We start from the raw sequence: 16,075 nt of genomic DNA on the forward strand, positions 1-16,075 counted from the left end.
GTGATGTGTTTTATTGAGCTTCAGAGATTCTGCATTTGCATCAACAGGAAGGCAAGACCCTCCACCTGCAAAAAGATTGCATGCAACTACACGAAGGCCTACGTAACAGTTTGCCTTTTTAATCAATCATTTTTAAATGAAGTATATATATTGTTATTGTTTACATAGTGCTGTTGCTCATTTAATAGACTACCTTATGCAGTAAGGAACCAACAAATTAGTGTGACTAGTTTTATTGGCATATTCAGTTTTTGGTCTGGAAATTTACATGCAATTTCTGGGCTGAATTCCTGTAATTTCATGTCTGATGTCTTCAGCATGTACTCCATGGTTGGCAAGAGGTGTATAATTTAAGTCAGAGGCCTCTGATCAAATCAGTATGGATTCTAGTCACAGGCAGAGCTAAGACTTCTGGCTGCATCAGCCACAGATTAGTTAGTATATGTTTTATTACATTAGCTTTGCATAGTGGGTCCAACTGAGGCAGGAGAGAGAGCCTTTGGGGCTTGAGCAACCTCCCCGAATCACGTTCTGCTCGAGGGAACCGCATGCCAGAGGGACTGAATGCAGAAGAGACAGGATGCCTGGAGGCCAGAAAGTACGGGACCTTAAGAAAGGTATGTAAAACTAACAGCTTTAAATTAAATAAAATAAAGGCCTTGCACTCACACCAGAGACTCTCTCACCCGGGAAGTGATGCTCACGTGGGGGCGACAGAGCGCAGTTACTAGTCTAGTGTATTCTTGGAGGTCTCTGCAAATGCGCTCCTGGGGTCCGCCGGGGAGAGACAGCGCCCGGGCTCGGAGCGTAGGAACTACATTACCCAGGAGGCCGGCGTGGAGCCCCGGGACGCTGAGGCCTTAGACGCGCGGTGAAGGCGTTTCCGTTCGGACACCCGTGGAGGGTGGGGCTTCCCGTCGGTCCTGGCGGTTCGTTCCTCTGGTCTCAGTTTCTGTTCGAACCGCCTCTCAGAACCCGATGGAGAAGGTGGGGCAGTGATGGTCGCTGCAGCCTGCGTGATGCTGCCCGGGAGGGAGGCGCCAGGGCCGGGCCGGGCCGGGAACTCCAGCGCCCGGGGCGCTCCTCGCCCGCCGCTCCCGCCTGGCTGCGCCCAGGGTGCGCGGACCGCGGCCGCGATGAGGCGCCCGGCGGAGGTGAGCGCGCGTCCCCGGGGCCCTCCTCGCCCCCCACCGAACCCCACAGCCCGGGCGCGGGGCGTCAGGGACAGCGAGGCTCTGGCGGGTGCGAAGGGGCCGCCAAGTAAGCACGTGCGGGGGCGCCTCCCCCGGGCGGAGCCGCGACCCCGGGGCCCTTCCCGGGCCGGCATGAAACGTTCCGAGTCGGGGCGCAGCGCAGAGGGGGTTGTCCGCTCTGAGCTGGGAGCACGTGGAACGTGGGGAAGTTTTGTATCGAGTGGGATTGCGGGTCTCAGACTGACTCCCGGGCTCATTTGTGTTCATCCCGACAGGTTGTCGTGACCTTTGCGGATGTCGCCGTGTGTTTCTCCAGGAGTGAATGGCGCCTCCTGGACGAGGCGCAGAGACGCCTGTACCTGCGTGTGATGCGGGAGAACTTCGCTCTTACATCCTCGCAGGGTAAGACCCCGCTCTCTCCCGGCGACCTCGAGCAGGGTCGGCATTTCCCCGGAGCCTCTTCTCCCGAGGGCGCGCTGTGCTCACGTGCGGACTGTGGGCACTGCCCGCGTCCCCGGTTTCCCGGGCAGGTCCTGGCCGTGGCGGGGCTCCTCGTCCGCGCTGCCGCTTCTCATCCTCTGGCCCCAACACCGGCTCTAGTGAACCCTCACAGGGAAGGATTTGTGGTTGGTGGCCTTGCAGGGAACCGAATACATTCCACCTTGATGAGCAAGGAAATGCATTTTTTATACATATTCCTTTTGGTGTTTTGTACATATTGAACGTCTCTGCAAAGCTTTATTGTTAGTGTATAAATACGGAACTGATGTTTGTATGTTCATTCTGTATCCTGTATTTTTACGGAATTTACTTACTAATTTCAGAAGTTTGTAGTGGAATGTTGACGATTTCCTGTATGTTGGGTTATGTTGTTATCAAACAGCAACTTGGGGTCCCGCTGCCCGCCGCCACCCTCTAGGCAAACTTCCAGAGGCAAAGGTTTGGTGATAAAGGAAAGGAGTCTTTATTCAAAAGCAGTCATGAAAGCCTATCAAGTCACCGCTTTAATTTAAGGCTAAACTCTTAACACCTGGGTTCTCCTATCTTTTCCCCTGTTAGTTTCTATGGGGTTAGTGTACACAATAAAACAACATAATACGTAAAAGCTACACACAATTGTGGAAGAATGGCAGGCTTCTGCCTCAGAGCCTGTTCCCTCTAGCACACCCAGAGAATAAACCTGCCACCCTCTGCCAGACCAGCCCTATCCTCAGCTGCGCCCAGAGTTCCTTCCCATACAAGATATTGTCCGTTGGGAAATGCAGGCAGCTGCAGCACCATCATCCAGGCATCCTTGAGGAAGAAGAGCCTGAGAGCAAGTTTGAGAGAGCCAGCCAGTCCAGGAGCCAGAGAGCTGGAGCCGGAGCCTGAGAGAGAGAGCCAGCCGGAGAGCCAAAAAGAGCTCTTGAACCACAGAGCTTGCCCTCTTTTTATTTTCATTGGTTCTAGAAGTGTTCAGCTTCTCAGCCAGTCCTGTCCTAGGCTGCCTTCCATGGCCTCAGCAAGCTCCTCCTGCAGCCCCTCAAAAAACATATCTTAACTATGATATTCTTTTGTTTTTGTTTTTCTTGTCTTTATTTTGTCTATGACTTTTCTAATATTTACTGTATTTTTTTCCTTTGCTAACTTTGGGTTTAGTTCCTTCATGTTTGTCTAGGTTCCTGAGGTTCAAGTTTAGGTTGTTTGAGATCTTTTGTCTTAAGGTGGGCATTTATCACTACAAAATTTGCTGTTAGAATTACATTTTCTGCACGTACATGAGCTTTGGTATGTTGTATTTTTATTTCCTTTTGCCCCTAGATGTTGAGTTATCTCTCATTTTTTTCTTTAACCCCCCTGGCTGTTCAGGAGTATTGTGTTTAATTTCATCATATTTGAGAATATTCCAGCTTTCTTAAAACTAAAATTGATTTCTAGTTTTCTACCACTGTGATCAGATAAGACACTCGGAGTGATTTATTCAGAAAGTTAGGGACTTGTTTTTGGATCTAACATATGATCTACCTAGAGAATGTTTCATGTGCCCTTGACAACAACGCATCTGCTACATTTGGATGGAATATTCTGTATATATTTATGACTTCTGCTTGTTCTAAACTAGTGAAGCTTCAGTGATTCCTTAGTGCTTTTAGATGGGTGATCTAGTTACTGTCAAAAGGGGAATATTGAAGTTCCCTTCTAATACTGAACTAATACTGGTCTTCTTTTATGTGCCTTCAGTTCTGATATTATTTGCTTAATATACTTAATATATGTTGTTAGGTGCTTAATACTTAAAATTGTTGTCCTTTTGATGAATTGACTCCTTTATCATTCTGTGATGACCTTTATCTTTTTTGACAATGTTTGAGGTAGTCTATTTTGTCAGATAGAGTTTTAGCTATTCCAGCCCTCTTTTGGTTTTATTTCCAAGGACTATGTTTTCCTGTTTTTATTTTCAGGCTGTTTGTGTCCATAAAGGTTTAGGGAGTCTCTTGTAAGTAGCATATATATTGTGTCTTATGTTTGTTTGTTTTTAATTTGTTTGTTTTTACTATCTCCAGCCAATCTGTCTTTTGATTGGAGAATTTATTGTAGAGCCTACTACTGCCACTTCATCATTGGTTTCTGGCTCTTTTTTAGTTAGTCTGTTTGTCTTTTTATGTCACTGTTTTCCTTTGTGATTTCATCATTTCCTATAGTGGTTTGCTTAGATTTCTTTCTCTATTACATAGGTATGTGCTTGTGGTTTCTGAAAGACTTACGTAAAACAACTAATACACTCTATAGTCCATTTTCTCCTGGTGGCAGCTTCAATTACATACAAAAATTGTACCCTTTGACTTTACCACACCACCCCTTTATATGTTTGTGATATCACAGTTCACATCTTTTTATATGGTATATCTATTAAGGTACACAACATTAGCTTTTTTTTTATTCCATTTTTAAAATATTTAATTGTTCTATTATAGCTGTCCCATTTTCCCCCAGTTGCTCTCCCCTGTCCTGCCCACCCCCGCTTCTCCCACAGTCAATCCCCACCCTGTTGTTCATGTCCATGGGTCATTTATACTAGCTCCTTGACTAGACCCTTCCCCTTTTTTCTCCTATTCTCCCCACCCCGCTCCCCTCTGGTCACTGTCAGTCTGACCCTTGTTTCCAGGTCTCTGCTTGTTTTGCCCATTTGTTTTGTTCATTAGTCTCCTGTATTAGGTGAGATCATATGGTATTTGTCTTTTGCCACCTGGCTTATTTCACTAAGCATAAAACTCCAGTTCCATCCATGCTGTCATGGAGGGTAGGAGTTCTTTCTTTCTTCTACATAGTATTCCATTGTATAAATGTAGCACTGTTTTTTGATCCATTCCTCCACTGATGGGCGCTTAGGCTGTTTCCAGCACTTAGCTATTGTAAACAGTGCTGCTGTGAACATAGGGGTGCAAAGTTTGTTTTGAATTAGGGTTTCAAGATTCTTCAGGTATAATCCCAGCAGTGGAATCGCTGGATCAAAAGGCAGTTCCATTTTTAATTTTTTGAGGAAATTCCATACTGTTTTCCATAGTAGCTGCACTAGTCTGCACTCCCACCACAGTGCAATAGGGTTCCCATTTCTCCACATCCTCACCAGTACTTGTTGTTTGTTGGTTTGTTGATGATGGCCATTCTGACTGGTGTGAGGGGGTGTTTCATTGTGGTTTTTATTTGCATCTCTCTGATGGCTAATGATGTTGAGCATCCTTTCATGTGCCTACGGGCCCTCTGTATATCCTCCTTAGAGAAGTGTTTGTTCAGGTCCTTTGCCCATTTTTTTATTGGATTGTCTGTCTTCCTGGTGTTGAGTCGTATAAGTTCTTTATATATTTTGGAGATCAGTCTCTTTTCTGAGGTATCATTGGCAAATATATTTTCCCATATGGTTGGTTCCCTTTTCATCTTGCTGATGTTTTCTTTTGCTTAGCAGAAACTCTTTAGTTTGATGTAGTCCCATTTGTTTATTCTTTCCTTTTTTTCCCTTGCCCTAGGAGATCTGTTGATGAAAATATTGTTGTGTGGGATATCTGAGATTTTACTGCCTATGTTTTCCTCTAGGACTTTTATGGTGTCACAGCTTACATTTAAATCTTTGATCCATCTTGAGTTTATTCTGATGTAGGGTGTAAGTTGGTGGTCTAGTTTCATTTTTTTCATTTCCCTGTCCAGTTCTCCCAGCACCATTCATTTATTTATTTATTTTTACTTTGAAATAGCATGATTTTAATTTGTTGCAGGTTTGAATTACAGCATTTAAAAAAAAAAAAGTGTGCAATTTGGTTTCTTCTCAAATTCTTTTTTTTTTTTGGTTTTTCAACCAGCACCATTTATTAAAGAGGCTATTTTTACTCCATTTTATCGTCCTTCCCCCTTTATCAAATATTAATTGACCATAAGGACCTGGGTTTATTTCTGGGCTCTCTATTCTGTTCCACTGATCTGCTTGTCTGTTCTCATGCCAGTGCCAGATTGTTTTGATTACCGTGGCTTTGTAATATAGTTTGATATCAGGTCTTGTGATTCCTGCTACTTTGTTCTTCTTTCTCAAGATTGCTGAGGCTATTCGGGGTCATTTTTGATTCCATATAAATTTTTGAAGTATTTGTTGTAGCTCTGTGAAATATGTCATTGGTATTTTAATAGGTATTGTGTTGAATCTATAAATTGCTTTGGGGTAGTATAGACATTTTAATGATGTTGATTCTTCCCACTCATGAACATGGTATATGCTTCCATTTATTTGTATCTTCCTTAATTTCTTTCTTCAGTGTTCTTTAGTTTTCCAAGTACAGGTCTTTTACCTCCTCAGTTAAGTTTATTCCTGAGTACTTTATTGTTCTTGTTGCTATAGTAAATGCGATTTTTTTTTTTCTAGTTTCTATCTCTGATATTTCGTTGTTGGTGTACAAAAATGCCTTCAATTTTTTGAATATTGACTTTGTATCCTGGTGTTTTGCCAAATTCATTTATTAGGTCAAGTAAATTTTTGGTAGTGCCTATAGGGTTTTCTATGTACATTATCATGTCATTTGCAAATAATGACAGTTTTACTTCCTCCTTTACAATTTGGATGCCTTTTATTTCTTTTTCTTCTCTGATTACTGTGACTAGAACTTCCAAAACTATGTTGAACAGAAGTGGAGCCCAAGCTGCTGTGACTCAGTGGACTGAGCGTCGGCCTGCGAATCAAGTGTCGCTGGTTCAATTCCCAGTCAGGGCACATGACTAGGTTGCACATCAGGTCCCCAGTTGGGGGCACGAGTGAGAGGCAACCACACAGTGATGTTTCTCTCCCTCTCTCCTTTCCCCTCTCTCTAAAAATAAAATAAATAAATAAACAAACTAATTAATTAATTAGGTTTTTTAAAAAAGAAGTGGAGAAAGTGGACATCCCTTTTTTGTTCCTGATCTTAGGGGATAGCTTTCAGTTTTGCTTGTTGAATATGACATTGGCTGCAGGTCTCTTGTATATGGCCTTTATTATATTGAGGTCTGCTCCCTTTATTCCCACTTTGCTGAGCGTTTTTATCATAAATGGGTGTTGTACTTTATCAAGTGCTTTTTCAGCATCTATCGATATGGTCATGTGATTTTTTTCTTTCATTTTGTTTATGTGGTGTATTACGTTAATTGATTTGCAGATATTAAACCATTCTTGCATCCCTGGGATGGATTCCACTTGATCGTGGTGTATGATCTTTCTAATGTGTTGCTGGATCTGGTTTGTCAATATTGTGTTGAGGATTTTAGCATCTTTGTTCATCAGTGATATTGGCCTGTAGTTTTCTTTCTTTGTTGTATCTTGACCTGGTTTTGGAATTAGGGTAATACTGGCTTCATAGAATTTGGGAGTCTTCCTTCTTGAATTTTTTGGAATAGTTTGAGAAGGATAGGAGTTAGGTCTTCCCTAAATGTTTGGTAAAAATCTCCTGTGAAGCCATCTGGTCCTGGGCTTTTGTGTGCCATGAGTTTTTGATACTGCTTCAGTTTCATTAGTTGTTATTGGTTTATTCAGGCTTTCTGCTTCTTATTGATTCAGTTTTGGAAGATTGTATGTTTCCAGAAATTTGTCCATTTCATCCAGGTTGTCATATTTCTTGGCATATAGTTGTTTGTAGTGATTTCTTAAAATCCTTTGTAATTCTGTGTTATCGGTTGTGATTTCTCCTCTTATGTTTCTAATTGTATTTATTTGGGTCCTCTCTCTTTTTCTTTTTTTTCTTGATGAGTCTGGTTAAAGGCTTGTCAATTTTGTTTTATCTTTTCGAAGAACCAGCTCCTGGATTTATTGATACTTTGAATTGTTCTTTTAGCCTCTCTGTCATTTAATTCTTCTCTAATCTTGATTATTTCCTTCCTTCTACTCACTCAGGGCTTTGTTTATTGTTGTTTCTCTAGTTCTTGTAGATGTAGGGTTAGGTTGTATATCTGAGATTCTCCTATCCTTTTTAGGTAGGCCTGTATTGCTGTGAACTTTCCTGTCAGGACTGCTTTCGCTGTGTCCCATGGGTTTTGGGCTATTGTGTGTTCATTTTCATTTGTTTCCAGAAACTTATTTATTTCTTCTTTGATCTCCTTGTTAACCTATTCATTGTTTAATAGCATCTTATTCAGTCTTCATGAATTTGAGTGTTTTTTGGTTTTTTCCTTGAGGTTGGTTTCTAGTTTCAAGCTGTTGTGATCTGAGCAGATGCTTGATATAATTTTAATTTTCTTGAATTTTTTGAGGCTTGTTTTGTGTCCTGCCATGTGGTCTGTCTTTGAAAATGCCCCATGTGCATTTGAAAAGAATGTGTATTTTGCTTCTTGGGGTGAAATGTTCTGTATACAGTAGCCCCTCTCTATATCGCGGTTCACTTATCACGGCCTCTCTGTATCACGGGATTTTTAAAAATATTATATTTTATTATTTATCGCGGATTTTTAGCTATATCGAGGGATTTTTCCATAAATTAAAAAATAAATGTAAGGTTCCTACTTCGCGGATTTTCACCTATCGCAGGGGGGTCGTGATAAGTGAGGGATCACTGTATATCAATTAAGTCCCTTTGATCTAGAGTGCTGTTGATTGCCACAATTTCCTTTTTGTTTCTTTGCTTGGAAGATCTGTCCATTGTTGACAGTGGGGTGTTAAAATCCTGTACTATGAATGTGTTGCTGTCAATATCCTTCTTGAAGTCCTCCAAGATTTTTCTTATATATTTGGGTGCTCCTATGTTGGGTACATATATGTTTTACAACAGTTATATCTTTTTGGTGGATTGTTCCCTTAAGTATTATGAAACGTCGTTCTTTATCTCTTTTTATGGCCTTTGTTGTGAAATCTGTTTTGTCTGATATAAGTATTGCTACCCTAGCTTTTTTTTCATGCCCGTTTGCTTGAAATACTTTTTTCCAAACCCTTCACTTTTAATCTGTGTAGACCTTTTGTTCTGAGGTGGGTCTCTTGTAGACAGCATATATGTGGGTCATGTTTTCTTATTCATTCAGCTACCCTATGTCTTTTGATTGGTGCATTTAGGGCATTTACATTTAAGGTTATTATTGATAGGTACTTATTCATTGTCATTTTCCCCCTTTGTACCTGTGTTCCTCCCTGTCTCTCTCTTTTAGCCTTCTTTTGTCTGGGAAACTCCTTATTTCACCTTCCATTTTGAATGAGAGCCTTGCTGGGTAGAGTAGTCTTGGTTGTAGGCCTTTGTTTTTCATTGCTTGGAATATTTTTTGCCATTCTCTCCTGGCTTGTAGTGTTTCTGTTGAGAAATAAGTTGGTAACCTTGTTGGAGCTCCCTTGTATGTTTTTAGCTGTTTCTGTCTTTCTGCTTTTTGGATTCTATCTTTGTCTTTGAATTTTGCCATTTTAATTATGATGTGTCTTGGAGTGGGCCTCTTTGGGTTCATCTTCATTGGGACCCTCTGTGCTTCCTGGACTAGTGTGACTTTTTCTCTCACCAAGTTAGGGAGGTTTTCTGTCATTAATTTTTCAAACAGGTTTTCTATCCCTTGCTCCTCATCTTCGGGTATCCCTGTGATATGGATATTGCTATGTTTCATGTTGTCCTGCAGCTCTTTTAAAACTTTTTTATTCTTTTTCAGTCTTTTTTCGTTTTGTTGCACTGCCTGGGAATTCTTCTCTATGTTGTCCTCCAGCTCGCTGATCTGATCCTCTGCTTCATCTAGCCTGCTTTTGATTCCTTCTACCGTGTTTTTCAATTCAGAAGTTGTATTCTTCATTTTCTCCTGGCTCTTATTGATAGTTTCTATGTCATTTTTAATGCTGGTGTAGTTCTCAGTAAGATCCCTGTAGCTTCCCTGGAGTTTTTCATAGTTCCCCTAAAGTTCTTAGTAGTTTTCTTTGCACTCGCTGAGCCCATTGAGCTTCCCTATAATCATTATTTTCAATTCCATGTCTGATAGTTTGCTTGCCTCTATTTCATTTAGCACTCTTTCTGGGGATTCCTCCTCTTGTTTCGATGGTGGGTTGTTTTTTTGTCTCCCCATTTTTTGTGACTCTTCTTGTTTATTTCTATTTCGTAGATCAATCTGCTTTGACTTCCTGTCTTTTATTGTGACCTTCTGTGGTAGGAGACCTGTGGGATTCAGTGGTGCAGTCTTCTTGATCTCCTGAACTTGATGCTCTTGGGATGCCCTTTATGCTGCTTATTTGAGCTGTCTGGTTGCACTTGGGTTTTGGTTGTTGTTGTGTTGTTCTTTGGTGGGTCCTTCCCTCCATCTAGCTGACTGAGAGTCACTCCTCCCACCATGTCTTCTATACTGTTGCAGGGGTGCACTTCCTGGATCTTCCCCTGGTGATATCAGATCATGTCCCTGTCTGGACCTGGACAGCCTGTTCGAGACTACCAGAAATCCACTGCCTTTGTCTGTCTCCTTCAGTTGTTAATCTGTTCAATCTGTGCTGAGCAGTCAGGATTAAGCACCTGCCAGGTAGGGCAGATTAATTCCTGTGGGTGGTGCTATTGCTTCCCCTCAGGCCTGGAGGGGAGTAGTCTGCCTGCCGAATGGGGGACGAGTTAGCACTGGGACCCTGTCAGCTGCTCCCTCAGTTCTCTCCTCAAAGCCACTGCCCCAAACTCTCAAGTGTCTGTAGCCCACTGTGCCCTCCCTCTGCTAGAGCCCAGGGTAAGTGAGTTCCAGTGTATTTTCATGCATGATCCCTTTAAGAACTCTCTGTCTCTGGCTGGCAAAAAATAACCTGTGGCATTTTACTTTTCACAGCTGGATGCTATTTTACTCTAAGCTCTGTTGCTGTAGGCTGGGAAGCCCAGCTGGGGGTGTAGACTCCACCCTTCTCAGGGGAACCCTAGGCTGCCGAGATACTTATCTGTCCCTTCAGCTGATGCCTGTGTGAGCCCAGCCAGCCCCCTCCCATCTCTGCCACAACGTTAGCTTTGTTGTTCTTACTAGTTTTAATTTTTAACCTTTAGAATAGTGTTTAGTAATGTACATTCCACCAATGCAGTGTTGTGATATTGTGAATTTTTATTCCACTCAGATTTAGCAGTGAGTTTTATACTTCTTTTTTTGTATTCATGTTTCTGTTAAGTTTTCTTTCATTTCAACTTGGAGAAGAACTTCCTTTGGCATTTGTAATGAGTCAGGTTGCATGACAATGTACCTCCTCAGCTTTTCTTCATCTGGGAATGTCTTGCTTATTTCTGAAGAACAAATTTTCTGAGTAAATACCATTGCTTTGCAGATTTTTTTCTTTTAGTGTTTTCAAAATATCATTTGATTTTCTTGTAGCCTTCAAGTCTTTTTCAAGGAAATAAACTTTATAGCATTATGGGTACATACCTTCTGTGTGAAATGTTTGTTGTTTTTTTTGTGTCTGTGTGTGTGTGCTTTCAAAATTTTCTTTACTTTCCATTTTTGACACTTTTAATGTAATGTGTCTTGGTGGCGCCATACTTCCATTAAACTGTACAGGGACCTATGAGAAACCATGAGCTTGATTGTTCCCATGTCTTTTCAGATTTGGGAAGTCAATCTTCAGAATATTTTTTTATAAACTTCCTACTCTTTTCCTTTTCTCATGTTTTTCTTTCCATGTTCCAGGGGCTCCTAGGTTTCCTTCTAACAAAGTTTCTTAGGGTTTTTCACCAAATAGGTCACTAAAGTCCATGCTGCAGCAAGCGCAGTAGCTGATAGAAGTAACTTTAAGACTTGTCTTCTGTCCCCGGCAAGCTGCACACAGCTTTGCTCGCCCAGTCTTATTCAGTTTTTTCTGAGCAGTTTTCCTTTTATGCTTCTCTCATTTGCTGGTTGCCTTAAGGAACGTCTTACTCCCCTCGCGCAGGTTCGTTGTTGTTCGTGGATAGCTGTGTACTTGCTTATGTAATGTGGATAAATTCTTGTACATATCTCCTAGTCTGCTATTTTGCTGATGTCACCCACAGAGATCTTTTTGCTAGAGTCTGTTTTGTGCTGTCTTGTTCTGTCATAGGGCTTACCATCCAATTCTTCTGTTACTCTCTTAGGATTTCTTCTGAATCCAGTGGAATAGCTCAACTGAGAGGTAAGGGGAAGAGTCATTTGTGCATCACAGGAGGGACATGACTCCATCCATGGCTGTGTGGGCTCAGAAGGGGTTTTGACTTGGTGAATGGCAGTTGGTGAGGGCTTGATGCCAGGGCTTTGTTAAGGTCATAATTAGGAACTTATTCATTTAACAGTGTTTTGTTACCATTGTCTGCCCCACACCTTAATCTATTTGTCCTTGCTTGTTGTTGACACTTTTCCAACTACTTGGTTCTAATAGTTATCATTTCTCCAAGGATTCACAGCCTATGAAGACCCTCCATTTTCCTAAGCCCTTCACCTCAACCATTTCTCTCACACACCTCTTGTCACTGCTCTCCAACCTTGATCCGTGCCTGCAGAACCTCATAGTGTGCACATATTCTTGTTTTTGAGCATTATTTTGTTAATCCTCACTAGTGGATATGTTTGTTGATTTTATAGAGAGGAAGGAAAAGAGAGGGAGAGATGTGAGAGAGAAATATCAATCAGTTGCGTCTCGCATGCATCCTGACTGGGGACAGGGATTGAATCCACAACTTAGGTAGGTACTCTGACCAGGAATCGAACCCGCAGCCTTTCAGTTTACTGAACGATGATCCAGCCAAGTAAGGCACATCAGTCAGGGCTCATGTATTCTTATATCAACCTTGAATATCATGTGCTGTGATGCAACTGTATTATATGGGCTTAGGCACATTCGACTTCTACACAGCCTCTCATCACCAGAGGGAAAGGTCCTACAGGAAGCCATGTGAGGAGGTAAAACTAGCAAACCCTACCTCTCTTCTTTGTTTCCCATACTATGTCTGTGTCTTTTTTTGTTTGTTTCTGTGTTTTTGTTCTTAATAGCTTTTTTTTAAATGATTTTTTACTGTATTCTTTTTCATTATCATTTAGTCCCTTTATACCCCCCACCCCAGCATAGTCATCAAACTGTTGTCTGTGTTGATGAGTCCTTTTTCCTTTTTACTCAATCCCCTGACCTTGGACCCTCCTCACAGCCCGCCTTCTGCACTGTTAGCTGTCATCCTGCTTTCTATCTATGAGTCTGTCTTTATTCTGCTTGTTAGTTCACTTTGTTCATTAGAGTCCACATATGAGTGAAATTATATGGTGTTTGTCTTTCTCTGACTGGATTATCTCACGTAGCATAATGTTCTCCAGGTCTATCCATACTGTCACAAAGGGTAAAACTTCCTTTTTTTTTTTTTTTCAGCCAAGTAGTATTCCATTGTGTAAATGTCCCGTAGTTGTTTTATCCACTCATCTACTGATGGACACTCGGGCTACTTCCATATCTTGATGATGGTAAATAACACTGCAATGAACATAGGGGTGCTTACGTTCTTTAGAATTAGTGATTTGGGTTCCTTCAAATATATTCCTTGCTTGTGTCTTTTTTGGTGAGGTCTCCACCATTTACTGACCTTTGGGTCCTACCAATACGTAATAGCCGTTTCCTCAGAGTCTAACTCTTTGTCTTGAAAATCATCCCATAGATGCATGCCTAGCTTTGCTAGATGGATATTTGTGTTGGGAATATTCTTTTACTATTAAGTCTACATCAAGCTCACCAGCGTTTGTTTTTGTCCAGGTTGCTGCTGTGGAGCAGAGGATGCGGAGACACCCAGTGAACAGAACGTTTCTGTAAGAGTCTCGCAGGCAAAGGATCCCAACTCAGCTTTGTCTTCCCAGAAGAGCCACCCCTGTGAGAGTTGTGGGCGCATCTTGAGAGACATTTTCCTCTTGGTTGACCAGCAGGGAACACAACAGAGCCTGACACTGCTGAGGTGTGGGGCATGTGCAGAACCATTTTATTTCAGTGCACAGTGTCATCAGCACCAGGAGCAGCACGTGAGAGAGAAGCCTTTCATACAAGGTGCGGACAGCGCCTCACTTGGGAAGGGCTGCAATCTCAATGTGTCTCAGAAGCTTTTTACCTGCGGAGAGCTTGAGAGGAATGTTTTTACCAGCTCAGGACATATTGAACAACAGGCTACTCACACCAGGGAAAGGCCAGATGAAACGTCAAGATCTGGGGTGGATTTTCAAAGGAGGAAACTTTATCACAAAGGAAAAGAATGTAAGAAAGCCATTGGCTGCAAACACACACTTGTTCTAGACCAGGCTGTCCAAACTGGAAGACGGTGTTATGCATGCCATGAATGTGAAAAATGTTTTCTAGGAATCTCTGGTCTTCGTTATCATCAGAAAATTCACACAGGTGAAAAGCCATATGAGTGCAGTGAATGTGGAAAATCTTTTACCAGTGGCTCTGCCCTTCGTAAACATCACAGAGTTCACACTGGAGAAAGACCTTATGAGTGCAGTGAATGTGGGAAATCTTTTACCAGTAGCTCCGCCCTCCATAAACACCATAGAGTTCACACTGGAGAAAGGCCTTATGAGTGCGGTTCATGTGGGAAATGTTTTACCAGTAGCTCTGACCTCCTTTATCATCAGAGAGTTCACACTGGAGAAAGGCCTTATGAGTGCCATTTATGTGGGAAATCTTTTACCTGGAGCTCTGACCTCCGTAAACATCAGAGAGTTCACACTGGAGAAAGGCCTTATGAGTGCAGTGAATGTGGAAAATCTTTTACCAGTAGTTCTGCCCTCTGTTATCATCAGAGAGTTCACAAAGGAGAAAGGCCTTATGAGTGCAGTGAATGTGGGAAATCATTTACCAATAATTCTGCCCTCCGTAAACATCACAGAGTTCACACTGGAGAAAGGCCTTATGAGTGCACTGAATGTGGGAAATCTTATATGAGTAGCTCTGCCCTCTGTAATCATCGGAAAGTTCACACTGGAGAAAGGCCTTATGAGTGTGGTGAATGTGGTAAAGCTTTTACCAATAATTCTGCCCTCCGTAAACATTACAGAGTTCACACTGGAGAAAGGCCTTATCAGTGTGGTGAATGTGGAAAATCTTTTACAAGTAGCTCTGACCTCCGTAAACATTACAGGGTTCACACTGGAGAAAGGCCTTATGAGTGCGGTGAATGTGGGAAATCTTATTTCAGTAGCTCTGCCCTTTATTATCATCAGAGAATTCATACTGGAGAAAGGCCTTATGAGTGCCGTGAATGTAGAAAATCTTTTACAAGTAGTTCTGCCCTCCGTTATCATCACAGAGTTCACACTGGAGAAAGACCTTATGAGTGCAGTGAGTGTGGGAAATCCTTTACCTGTAGCTGTCACCTCTCTTAGCCTCAGAGAGTTCACACAAAAGAAAAGCCTTACAAGTGCAGTGAATGTGGGAAATTTTTATTTGTAACATTAATCTTTATTGTCATCCGAGAGTTCACAATGACTAAGTTCTTGTAAGTTAAGGAAATTTTATAAATTTTTATATTCTAGCCATTTCCTTTGTTATCTTCTGAGAGCTCACACAGGAAGAAGGATTTATATATGCAGGCAATATGAGAAATATTCTGTTGTAGCACTAAGCTCCATTCTATTCAGAGATTTCACTGTGGTGAAAGGCCTTGTGAGTACAGTGGATATGAGAAACTAAATTCTTTTTATATCCTTTCTCTTCTTATCAGAGAGTTTACACTAGAGATAGGCCTTATGTGGACATCAGATGTGGGAAATCTCTTTACCTCATAGTCATGGCCACCTTAATCATAGTTCACACTGGTTAAAAGCTTTGAGTGTGATGTGAATGTAGGTAATCTTTAGCCATAAATCTATATCTTCTTGACATTGGAGAGTTCTCACTATAAATGGATAGATTTCAGGAAATGTATTATTATTTTTTAGTATAATGACACTGAAGAAAACTTGCTGAGGAAACATCTGAGTTTAATTTTATACCAATGTTCAAAATGTGGTCCTGTGTCATAAGTTTAATATTAATGTTTTGAATAACCTAACAAAGTATGACCAAACTCTTTGGACTTTTTTTTTTTTGCCCTCACCCCAAGGATATTTTATTTCATTTTTTTAGAGAGAGAGGAAGGGAGGGAGAGAAACACCTATGTGAGAGAGAATCATTGATTGGTTTCCTGCCTGGATCAGGGGTCGTACGTGCCCAGATTGGGGATTGCACTCGCAACCTAGTTATGTGCCCTGACCAGGAATCAAACTTGCAGCCTTTCTGCTATGGGATGATGCTCCAACTAACTGAGCCACACTGGCTAGGGCCCTTTATGCATTCTTACTCATAGTGTATGAGGGTTGCATTTGCCCACCCTAACAAAATCTTGATTTGTTCAATTGTTATTAATTTTAGCTCTTTTCCTGAATTTGTCATGCTCTCTCTTGTTTTAGTTGCATTTCCCTAAGGATTCATGTTGAGCATTTTTGCAGGAGTGTGTGTA

General features: G+C 41.6%; 1 protein-coding gene across 1 annotated transcript; it reads left to right on the forward strand.

The window, feature by feature from the left end:
• Positions 1 to 998: 998 nt before the first annotated feature.
• On the forward strand, positions 999 to 15,025 carry LOC149995667 (uncharacterized). Its single transcript, XM_090259280.1, has 3 exons — positions 999 to 1,154; positions 1,433 to 1,595; positions 13,342 to 15,025. Exons 1-3 carry the CDS (start codon positions 999 to 1,001, stop codon positions 14,958 to 14,960), a joined length of 1,938 nt encoding a protein of 645 aa, XP_090115406.1. The 3' UTR covers positions 14,961 to 15,025.
• Positions 15,026 to 16,075: the final 1,050 nt, after the last annotated feature.

The sequence above is a fragment of the Furipterus horrens genome, unplaced genomic scaffold (genome assembly GCF_987537825.1).
Source record: "Furipterus horrens unplaced genomic scaffold, mFurHor1.1.pri manual_scaffold_13, whole genome shotgun sequence".
NCBI classification, from domain to species: domain Eukaryota; kingdom Metazoa; phylum Chordata; class Mammalia; order Chiroptera; family Furipteridae; genus Furipterus; species Furipterus horrens.